The 12,003-nt window shown below is 40.1% G+C and overlaps 2 protein-coding genes across 2 annotated transcripts in view; one reads left to right on the top strand and one right to left on the bottom strand.

Annotated features, from left to right (window-relative positions):
* The window catches only part of LOC112252852 (serine/threonine-protein kinase 32C), a 153,317-nt gene extending 145,948 nt beyond the window's left edge, over positions 1-7,369 (bottom strand). Inside the window, exon 1 of the mRNA XM_024424524.2 lies at positions 6,730-7,369. Coding sequence (XP_024280292.1) covers positions 6,730-6,811 — 82 coding nt within the window. The 5' untranslated portion in view covers positions 6,812-7,369. The remainder of the gene's footprint in view (positions 1-6,729) is intronic.
* A 492-nt stretch (positions 7,370-7,861) lies between these two features.
* Positions 7,862-11,668, top strand: LOC112252851 (leucine-rich repeat-containing protein 27). The gene is made up of 8 exons (XM_024424523.2): positions 7,862-7,920; positions 8,448-8,753; positions 8,856-8,986; positions 9,081-9,139; positions 9,398-9,550; positions 10,277-10,505; positions 10,943-11,087; positions 11,563-11,668. The coding sequence occupies exons 2-7, from the start codon at positions 8,547-8,549 to the stop codon at positions 11,085-11,087; spliced, it is 924 nt and encodes a 307-aa protein (XP_024280291.1). The 5' UTR covers positions 7,862-7,920; positions 8,448-8,546; the 3' UTR covers positions 11,563-11,668.
* Positions 11,669-12,003: the final 335 nt, after the last annotated feature.

The raw sequence follows: 12,003 nt of genomic DNA, 5'->3' as shown, positions 1-12,003 counted from the left end.
AAGCAGTGGTTTGCGCTTTCAGTTTTGCACGAATGCTGCCATCAATCCACGGTTTCTGGTTGGGGAAGGTTTTAATTGTGGCCTTGGGTACATCACCGATGCACTTGGTAATAAACTCGCTCACCGAACCATCCCATCGTGCTTTTCCATCTTACTGCTTTTCTCAAAAAATGTGTTTAAAAATGCACACTTTTTCTGGTTTAAATTATATAGGTACAGTAGTAATAATAAAATTGAACTCATGGGCAAAAAATAAAGTCCATAAATCACAGTAAATTGTTATAATAGAAAAATGTATAAAAATATAATAAACAAAACTATGGCCGAATGTGCCTACATGAAGAATCTCCTCCCCAATAGGTCCCTTCACCCTCAATAGAGCATCCCCAGTACCTCCACCATCAACTTCCCCCACCCATCAACCACAATAATGATTATTGGGGGGGTTCAGCAAGGCTATTTTCTTGCCTGCCGAAATATCCCACCCCACCTTCTATTTTAGGACTGCAAGGCCCGGCACACTTCATAATCATTTTGGTAGCTCATGTTGACCAATAGTGTGCCACAGAAAGCATTTGACTCCAGCCATAAAATTAATAAAATTAGAAGGGGGGGAAATTTCATCTGGCAAAAGAAATAGACTTTCCGAACTGCCCCCCCTACAAATGTCCTTCATTTTGTGGTTAGAGTCAAATACTTTCTGTGGCACACACTACTGGTCAACATGAGCTACCAACATTATTCAGAAGTGTGCCAGGCATGCTATACTTTCTATAAAACAAACTTCACATCAGGATAGGCAACCAAAATTAATAATTAATGTAGGCAAGAAATAAACATTTCAGAACTACTAGTCGAATAAGACATGGGCGAGATGACGAATTTTGGCAAAGATATTCATTTATGGACTAATACACTTGAAACAAATAGCCAAACCAAAAACTGCAGACATTAGTGCCTCCCCCACAATCAAACCGACATAATTCAATGAAACGCAGCCTAACATGGTCAGAAATATCAACTAGCAAGCAAGTCGCAGCAATGAAGAATTGAGTGTATGCGCATTCACGCGAAGGGGGGGGATTCTGGCAGGGGAGAGCTTTTGGCACAACACCAGCACTGCTATCATCCTTCTTTTACAACTTCACCAAATCTTTACCAAACATTAAACTACTGCTCTGGCCAGTCCATTTATTTTCAACTCTCCACTTCGCAACTTTTCACTTTTATTCAATAACTCCAACATTGTCCTTTTTGCCTCAGTGAATCGACGTTAACTTTTTCTGTTCACAAAAGTATCTGGCAATTGGTGTGTTTAGGGAATTGTTTTTTAGCACGCTACTGTTATGCCCTAATATTTAGGTTTAGGCTACGCACTAACGCCATGCAAAAATAATTAAAGAAAACCTTAATATAGCCTATAAATATGAATTGCTCAATAATGATACATTTATGGAATGTTAATGCATTGATTTCTCTTTATTCAACCCTTCCTCCTGCCACCCACCCACACAATATGTCATGACCCTAAAAATCAGCACATCCCGCAGATATAACCACAGGGACTGCAGGTTATGAGTCAACCGTGCATCACTCACGCGCACCATAAACCCCCCCGCTCACACACACACACACACAGAGCGACCTTTCTCCTTTCTGTTTTTATCTCAGCACCCAGCTGAGCTGATCTCTTTGAAGACACCTTTAGTCTGAAACTATAGTTTTGTTATGAACACCGTCTCCTGTTTATCACCAGAAGCGAGTACAAGGTTAGGGAATTGTAAATATTGAATACATTTAGAAAGTGGCATCTTCTGTAAGTACAGAGATATATAATTTTAACATCATTTCTACAAAAAAGGGTTCTTCAGTTGTCCCCATAGAATAACATTTTTTACCCCAGGTAAAAACCCTTTTTTGGTTCCAAGTATAACCGCTTTGGGTTCCGTGTAGAACCCTTAAAAAGGGTTCTACATAGAACCCAAAACAGGTCTACTTGGAACCAAAAGGGTTTTGCCTGGAACCAAAAGGGTTTATTCAAAGGGTTCTTCTGAGGACAGCTGAAGAACCCTTTTAGGTTGTATATTTTTTGTTAAGAGTGTAGCCTACTACTACACAAAAGGGGATAGTTCTAAACAGTCACCCAAAGTCCAAGGGTTGTTTGGGATGTTATTGCCATCCTATTACAGAACAGTATGTCCAACTTGTGAAGTTGGTGAGGTATTCCTTTCCCACCACGAATCAGATACTACAGTATGAACACCATATCAGCCATTAGTCAGTACTAGTAAGAGGCTAAAAGCTGCAGGCACAGGGCTACCGCTCTGTTTAATAGATGGAGAGAAAGAGTAAGAAATTGAGAGTAATGCTGAAGATGAAAGAAAACTGGGACTTTCTCCATGTCTGCCCCGCTGTTTTGTTCTTCAAAGCCTCATGCTCATGGAACGCACATACCCGAGTCACAAACTTGCACACACACTACTACAATAGAGCTCATTACACACACAGTGAATTACTGCAGTGGTAAGGTGAGGCTTTGTCAAAGCAAAGTGCTTCTTTCTCTTGGGACTTACCTTTGCTCATGCTTCAACACTTTCATCCAGCTACTGTTTGCATGACCTTTGTAAAGAAAGGCTTTGAGTGTTGCAGTGGGATCCAGCCATATGATGGTCTGTTTATAAGACACTAGTTTATACGACACTAGCTCCAAGTAGTTCAGAGAAATAATGCAATGCATAACAGCCATGCAAGGAGTGCCCCATTCAATCCGATAGGCTCACTCTTATTTCCTCGCTATAAATCAAAAAAAATCTACTAAAATAGCCCTCCGGCAGCTTCTCTTGGACATCAATCTGAATACTTGATTATGGTCGAGACCTTTGTTGGCAAGGAACACTAATATTACTGCCTGATGTAGGCCATGTGCAGTTTTCCAGTTTTCCAATAAGCCAAGAGATACTGTTTCTTAGAGACCCAAGTAGAAAACAAATACAACACTTAGTGGATGCTCTTGACATGACACCAACTCAGCAACTTCCATACAATTGACTGAATGGCATGTCATCACTACCGTTTTAATGTGTAGAGATCAGATACGGCGATGGATAACGCATTAAAACTCCTACAGCCCCACCGTGACGCTGGCACGTTTTGGACTTCTAACCCCTTTTTAACATGGAGTGTTTGAGCTACAGACTGCTGGGTTGTGGACCCATCGGATTAGTCCATTTCATCTGCACCATTAGTCTGTGTGATTGACGCGGGCAGAGCTAGAACGACACAAGTGTCGTTAGAAGGTAAGAGATTCTACATAGAAGATCATGGGAAATCCCAGGACATAGTGTCTATAATGCTGTAATAAGATTACATACAAAGTTGCTGTCACAAATTCCAAACAGTTGTCACTGACAAGTAGGATATTCATGTCCCACTGAGCTAACAATTTCTGTACTTACAGCATTCTTATTATTAGGTTTTTGCTTGGCGGACATTGGTCAATACAACTCACGAATGCAGCTGTATACGTCAAATCATTTTGTGTTGTACTTGTAACACTGGATGTCCTGAAAATAAAATGGAAAAAACACTTCCAAGTGAGGCTAAACTGGGACTGACAAAGTCTCTCTCGCTCTCTCTGCAAACACAGTCTTGAATTAATGCCCTCAAATGTTCACGATGTGAAAGGAATTCTATCAACCGCCCCCTTGCACCACGGCATAACATTCACCTAATGTATGTGCATCTACGCATAATGATAATGGGGAAGGTGATGAACATACACAGCATGCTCATTCTGGGTGAGGTGGAGTGGAGGCGGGGTTGTAACTGAAGTAATTAGGTATTCATGTAACTTGTGATTCAGAAATAAACAGTACGTTATAGAATGCGAAGCAATCACCCCGGCCCATAGAAATAATATAAGATTTGAAAATTGAGAATATATGTTGTTTCCTCCCCATTTTTTCCATGCCAGCCTTGAGCCTCAAGGCCCCTCCATTAATCAAAAGTAAAGGGGGGAAGAAAAAACAACTTATAACTGCTTCGCTCTTTCCTCTGGAAACAGAGCCTCCTCTGTAACTTTGAATTTGACAAACTGTACATAGCTCCATATGAAAAAGAACACTGACAAAAACAACAGATTGCACGGTTCATTGCTTCCCATTACACTTTCCATTACTTTTACATAACTTTCACTGACGTCTGTTGATTCATTCAAAAGTACCATTTTAACGTTATGGACAAAATGTAGCTTCTAAATGGGTAACCCTTGTAGCTAAAGGGCATTTCCATGGAAAGGACCCATGAGCAGCAACGTGTTCATGGGAGCAAATTGGGTGTCAAATGAAAGCGAAGAGTCCATATTTTGGAGAAGAAAGGGCATAGGCATAAGTAATGGCATTAATTTCTGGTCAAACAGATGCAAATTGATCTTAGAAAACATCTAGCAGAAAAAGTCTTAAAAAAGGTATTAGAAATACTTCAAAACACAATAATGTTGAAGTAAAGACCCCTGTAAAATAATATCAACATGTATATTCCGTTTGAGAAATTACTTGAATTAAATTAAGTTAAAGAAATATTTCCTTGTGCCGTAAAATTCTGTTACCAACAACCCATATATCCCTCATGAGGGAGGATAATAAAAGTTCACAAAAGTAAAAAGTAAAAGGTAAACCAACCGATTAGTTAAGTTTTTATTGATATACATTTTTGTTTGTAACTTAAGTGATCAAACTCCAAATTCTGTTACCAAATCGGTAACAGAAAGACCGAAAAGTCTGTAATGGGATTACTGCAATTGAATTGGCTACAATGGGAAATCATAGTAGTCACAAACCACAGTTCGGTCACCTGCTACTGTCCTCCCTTCCACTGGCATACTGTTATGGTCAGCTCATAACTGTTTTCTTTCTGTCATCTGGTGGTCAAATGAGTGTGAAAACAATCTGGACAACCTCTCTCCAGTTAATGTTACCTCTCTTTCCATTTACTGTAACTAGCATCCACACCCACTGAGCACCGACCTGCACCAAACGTCCATGGACATTGAAAAGCAGTTGAAATTTGGTCAGTCCACCATGTCCTTGATTTCAACGTCCACAGGCATGGTTTTTTGATTTCAACACACACACACACACACACACACATATATAGATTTTTACTCCGGGTGGGACCAGCCTTGATTTGGCCCAAACGTACTGTAGACGTCAATGATTGGTGACCAGATCACATCTGAATTAATCATAGACATCTGTGTTGTTGTTTTTTTACAAGTTTGGACAGCACAGTGAAGAATAGTCGAGTTCAGTACTCTAGTTTGATGTGCTCTTCGCCTACCAGGCACTCTTATCCAAAACAACTTACAGGAGCAATTAAGTGCTTTGCTTTAAGGCACATCAACATATTACCTTTAGGTTACTGTCCCAACGCTCTTAACTGCTAGACTACCGGCGACCTGTCACCTCTACTGTGATGTCCAATCTTGTGAAACAGACATCTATGGTTTGTTCAGAATTTTGTGAAATGTTCTGTGTAAATTGTTCAAAGTAGTCCTCATGCATATGGTTTTATAGTTTGTTTAACTTTGAAATCAATGGTTTCTGTTTGGCATACATTTTAAAGTGACAAATTTGAGTCTCAGCGTGATTCTGTTACCGTAGAATTGCCCCCCCACAAAAAAAAAATCTCCATCCCCCTTATCATATGACCTCAACTCTATAGTGAACGGACCTCATTTAGTAGGCGCTTCTGTCATTTTAGAAATCTCATTGGCAACATTATTATTTTAGCTCATTAAGGGGTATTGATGATTCAAAGCAAGGTATATTTGGTTAAGCGCCAATGGGCTTACTCTCCTTTACACTAACAGCCATAAATTAGCCTTACTTTCATGCGTGCCACTGTTCTTGTCTTAATTCTTCAATTATTGTTATTATTCAGTCCTGTGTAGTTCAGTTGGTGTAGCATGGCATGTGCAATGCCAGGGTTGTGGGTTCAATTCCCATGAGGGATCAGTATTAAAAAAAAAAGTATGAAAAAATGCACTCACGCTGGATAAGTGTCTGCTAAATTACTAAAAAACAACAACTTCACATGCTTATATTTCTTTGCATTCAGCCAACACTTATTTTTTTTACAGAGAATGATAGGGAAAATGTTTCTTCTGGAAAGGCTGAAGAATAACAAGAAAACAATGAGACTTCTGCATTGTATGTAATCCCCATAAGTAATGATAATGACTTGATTGATCTAATAAATAGATTGCAACCAATATTTCAGTGTCATCTTTCTGGAACAGTTTTCTTGTCATAAAGAACAAACATTACATTGGCATAGTTTGGCAAAGACAGGTGTTTAATATGATGTTAGTTCCTAGACTATGTATGCCCTACACTTTGTTTCAGTGTCCAATCTAAAGTTTAACACCACACCCCCGACCTCTCCTTTCATATCTAGGCTGCAAGAAAGACCTTACCTGAGGAGGATATAATTTGAGAAATATTTCCTCCAAAATTCTCGCGGTGGAACGAGTTTAGCTTAGAATGCCCATCGTCACCTATTGTACAAGCAGTAGGCAACACAGGGATGGACTTGCTTGATCCAATGAATGTAGCCTTCAGAAGGCTACACTAACTTTGACTCACGTGCAATTTGAGTGGCGCTACAACGTTGCACTGTAGTTCACCATGAACTCAAACGAATAGCAAGCAATGCTTTGTGTTTTCTTACCATCTTCCTTTTCATCGTAGACCGGTCTCTTAGAAGAACTATTCGCGCCCATCCTCTTCTTCCACTTGCCCCAGTGAAACATTGATGCGCGAGCTCAGATAGCATTCCTCGCTCGTTAAAAAAAAAAAAAAACTACAGCTGTGTGTTGGACACGTTGAACAAATGCATCGCTCCCTCTGTTATTGTTTCTAAAAAAAAAATGTTTTTTTTTTTTATCTCATTTACGCACTGCGACTTTGCCTCACTAAAACAACAAAGACGATAGATTAGATCGGATAGTGAGCCTCAATACAGTTTTAAAAAGAAAAACAATCGGCTTTCCTATTTTTCTCTTCCCGTCCTCAACTGACTTATGTTCGCGGAGCCGTGTGTGACAGTTCTCTAGTCGACGTTTGAGTCTCACTGTCATGCATGTGAAGAACCCAGCCTCTCTGCAGCTCTTGTTCTAGCGGCTAGACCTTAAGAACATTTTTCAATATTATAGGAAGTGCTGCTGTATATTCTCTAACTGGATACGGTCATTGCGAAAATGCGAATCTAATTAGGAAAAGGGTGGCGCCAGAGATCATTGAAAATGGGGTTAACACTTTACTTCCCTGACCTTAGAATAGGCTACATCATTAACAGATGTGAGATTCCACTTCATGCTTCTTCATGCCATACAGTGTGAATGGGATATGTCTAGATTTCTGTAAAAAAAAAAAAAAAAAAAAATGCAGAAAATGATTTTGCTTTGCAAAAAAAGTAGGCTACAAACAGGCATTGCATGCAGAGAACATATTCACAAGATATCATATCAGGTCAGACAACATCACAAGACACAACATATCTACGCAGTAAATGGTTGAGTTATGGTTAATTTAGGAAACTGATGCTAGTTAGGCATGGCGTGGATGATACTTAATGGGACATTATAATAATACTATAAATACTTAGATTTTCGTTCCTTTCCTCATTTAAAAACGAGTGTTTTTTTATTTTTTACTTTTGGTTTGTCTGTCAACCTAAAAGTCAACAAAAACGGCCCCTCTCTAGGCCAATGATGCTGAAGAGACTTGTTAATTGCGTCACGTGCCAAATGTACGCACTGTTTGATTATTGACACGCCCTGTATTTGATGTTGTCCTGCCACCACGGTTACCATGGTAATAGCTGATCACACGACTAGTTGGCTAACTACTAGCTAGCTAGGTAAATAAACTACCTAGCTAATGCCTCTACAAAAGTTGAATGTATTTACTTCAGCTTGTTGATAATCCTATAATTTATACGTTCTTATACATTTGAGTGATTGCTTGGTTTAGGATGATGAATGACGCGTTGTACAATATCTTCACCAAATGTTTTGGGTTTGCATATCTAACGCGTTAGCGAGCTAACAGTTATGGTAACGCTAAACGCGTAAGCTAACTAACGTTAGCCTACGTTTAAAATGTTGCATGTCAGAAATATTCCATGTGGACAAAGTAGCTAACATAGCTATAGCTAACAGTTGTTCACATTTCAGTATCATGCGTTCAATTTTAGTTGTATCCAACAATGGGGTGTCTCACGGATGTGATCTATGCTTGTTAACGTTACATCAATATCTAGTCGAGAGTTTTTACACGTTTAATGATTAATTTCTCCCAAAGGGCCAGGACATTAATTTCACTGTCACTGTATTTAACTGGAAGATGAGTTTCATGTCTGACATATTTTCCTGTTTCTCCCTCTAGCCATCATGGGCGTTGACAATTTCAAGATGGCACTTTGATGATGGACTGAAGGATACAACTGCTTACTAACTGACCAAATGAGATAACAGCACAGCAGCAATGTCTTCCTTAGAAAAGGAAATTACTGACCTTCATTTAAGCCTTGATTGTGGTGATAATGCTGTGAAATCACATACCCCACACATTCTACCAGAGTGTGTTGGACCTATACAGATCACTGAGTATGTCACATCTGACACCCAATATTTCAGCAGAAGAAACTTCAAATATGTTGTGGATTGCATTTTGAAGAACACTACTTTAAAGGTAGGCCAAGCAGATTATTCCAACGCTATTATTTTCAAGAATATGCTTTGTTATTCAGAACTAACTGTATCCTCTCTAACTGTATCTTCCTGTTGTTTTAAGAATTTGTATCTTGAAGGTAATGAAATATCCAGGCTTCCGGATACGCTGTTTACCAGTTTGTCAAACTTGGTGTGGTTAGATCTCAGAAATAACCAAATCACAGCCCTTCCTGCAAAAATTGGCCTACACAGGTATTTTAGGCTAGTTTGTATGGGCTTTTCAACCAAAATATTTGTAGATGTGCTGTGGATTTTAATGGATTCATGTATTAATTGGTTGATGCAGATGTCTAAAAACGTTGCTGCTAGAAGGGAATCCTATCACAGAGCTTCCACTGGAATTGGGTGAGTTGAATTCTGTCACCTTGTTTCCTTTATCCTTTACACAAGAACGTCATTGCATTTGATCAACAGTATTCAGTGACTTTGACAGTATTTTGGGATAGGCTGCATGTCCTTCAGGATGCTTGGACTTAATTTCCTTTATTGGAAGAGTGAAACATGTTGGGACATGTTGTTTTTTTCCCCAGCTTATTCTTCAGTGACCCAACTCCAGCTGTGAACTGCATTACTTTTTCTGACATATGTGTTTGTACTTCTCAGGTAACGTGATTACTCTCAAGGCCCTGAGTTTGAGGCATTGCCCCATCACGTTTCCACCTCAAGAGGTTGTGGGGCAGGGCCTCCAATGCATTCTACAGTACCTACGGAGTGCCATGGCCGAACGACCGGTTAGTGTGCGGAACTCTCTTCCAGGTGAATGATAACTGTAATGTCACCTGATGAAGTTGAACAATGTGACGGCAAGGTGTTTGTGTGGTGTCCGCCCTTCTGAACACGCCCACCGCCATCTGTTCGATTGTATAAGAAAGAAAGGCTGGCCACCAAAATAGCTCCTTGCCCTTGTTCCACTTCAGTGGTGTGACTTCTGTTCCCTTGGAGACGGTGCATGCAGCAGGCAGACTTTTTGTGCAGCTCTAGCCAGTAATATTTTTAGCCCGATTAAAATGATCGATAACCAGTGGGCTTCTAACAGAGGCGCTTTGTCATCAACCACTGTCTAGTAGTGCCTATTGGTAACCAGCCAAGGCACCCCTCAGCAGAAAGCTTACACCTAGAACAAAGGTGCCCTATTATATCTTTATATATTCATGTAATTAAAAAAGAGGATCAAGGCTCACTGTCTCTCTGGAAAGGTAATTTAATCTTGATGGATATTATGTTGTCACTGCAAGGGCAATATGCCGGCATTCAGATCATGTCACACCAGATTTCATCATGTTATTTCGTGAATGAGGGGACATGCTTACTTTGGGCTCATTACAGCTTCAACTTTACATCTAGTATTCACTAAAACTTTTATTTCAGCATCGATGCCAAAGATCCAGAAGAGGACAATTGTTTATATAGGAAGTGACAGATGTATTATTTTGCTACCGTAATCATTTTCATGGAAAGTTCTTGTTGATGTTTTGGTTGCAGACATGCCCCCAGTGGAGAAGCTACAGTTGACAGAGCTTGTAAAGTCCAGTTTGGACCTTTGTGAAGAGGTGGTGGATGAAGATGAACTGCAGAGGTTCAGAGAGCTGAGGCAGAAGATGAGCCAAATGGACAGAGCTGAGTTGGGCTATGCCCTCCCTATTTCACGCCTCCCTAGAGCAGCAGAGGGTGATAGAGGCCACAAGACATACCCTCTGCCCGTCATTAAAAGGTCAAGTCAAAAAGGTTCAACCTCTGGTAAAGTTTTGGGAGAAATGACAGGCATCTGGTAACTGCAGATCTAGGGGAAACTCAGTAGTCTATGGTGTTCTCTCCTTATTTGAACTGCCAAACTCTTCAACCAGACGTGCCACTATACTCAGGACAGTGGACAGTATGGTTTACGAGGCTAGCAATGATAGGTGAAAGCAATATGGTGGATGCTTTCTCTGAGGAACTAAATGCTGTGAAGGAAAGGTGAAAAGAGAGGGAGCCACTGTAGACGAATAGGCTATTGAGATGGAAAATACTGCATGGACAGTTTAAGAATATTTTTATGACAGTCTCTGAGGAGGAGGCCTAGCGATAAAATCTCCCAGGCTCTGTAGGGACACGGTCCTTCTGAGAGCAAAAAAAAAATAAAACATTTTATTTCGATTTCTTTGTCAGAAAGAAAGAGATTACCAGGGGAAATATATTTCCAGAGCTCCCTCCCTTTGACATGCAGTACTGGAAGAGGTCAGAGGAGAGAAGACTGGCTGCAATGAAAGAGCTTAAAGAAAAACAAGCCATTCTTGAACAAAGGAGGAAGTAAGTAAGTTAATAGTGTTGGATTTTTATAGAACCCAACAGATTATCTCACATCAGTTAGCTATACCTCTGACTCCCTACTTAAGAGAGTCAAGCCCTTGAGAGATCAACAATTGATGAATGCTACAGTAAGCAATGTCATGGCCTTTTGAATCACATGAATTACATACAGTATTTAGTTGCTAACTATGTTATACCAGGGGTGAGAGAGAATTGTCTCTACTTGCAGTTTCAGAAAGCAGGGGTGTATTGTGTCAAATTGGCATTTGATGAAGTCCCAGAAAGGGAGGGATCAATATTATGTGTCTGCAAAGGCCAATGCCAATAAGGGGTAGGTAAAGAAATCCAGCAAGGTCTAAGATGAGCTTATCCCACCCCAATCCTGACCTAAACAAAATAAAACCAAACTTAGATCAGTGTTTATAGGGTAATGAATTCCTCACAGTGCTTTATATGGTCCTGCCTTTCTTTTCCCTTAGAGACCAAGAGCTCCTCAAGGAATGGCGTACTCATGCTAGGGTCATGCAGGAGAGGAAAATCTTAGAGCACAAGCAGGAAAGGCGTGAGAGACATAGAAGAGAAGAGGTATGTCTGTTCTGTATGTCTGCTTTCACTCCCATTCTATTTTTGGAATACACTATTTGTTCACTCACAGAACTGAAAGCATTTTTCTGATTCAAATGTTCTCCCTTTCCAATGACCAGAGGAGGGCAGCATAACACCAGCCCGAGGAAAGGCTTTCCCAGTCATTGGAAAGGGAGAACATTTGAATTATAAAAATGTTTTCAGTTCTGTTCTTGTTATAAGGAAACTGTCTGAGAGAAGTTAGAGTAGAAAGAGAGAGACTGACTGACTGGAGTCCTTGTTTTCATTCTGGGTGAGCAGACGTTGAAAAAGATAGCGTCAGGCTGCGCAGACAC

The sequence above is a fragment of the Oncorhynchus tshawytscha genome, linkage group LG06 (assembly GCF_018296145.1).
Source record: "Oncorhynchus tshawytscha isolate Ot180627B linkage group LG06, Otsh_v2.0, whole genome shotgun sequence".
NCBI lineage: Eukaryota > Metazoa > Chordata > Actinopteri > Salmoniformes > Salmonidae > Oncorhynchus > Oncorhynchus tshawytscha.
Note: the sequence above shows the minus strand (reverse complement) of the source record. Positions and strands in the feature narration are given on the sequence as shown.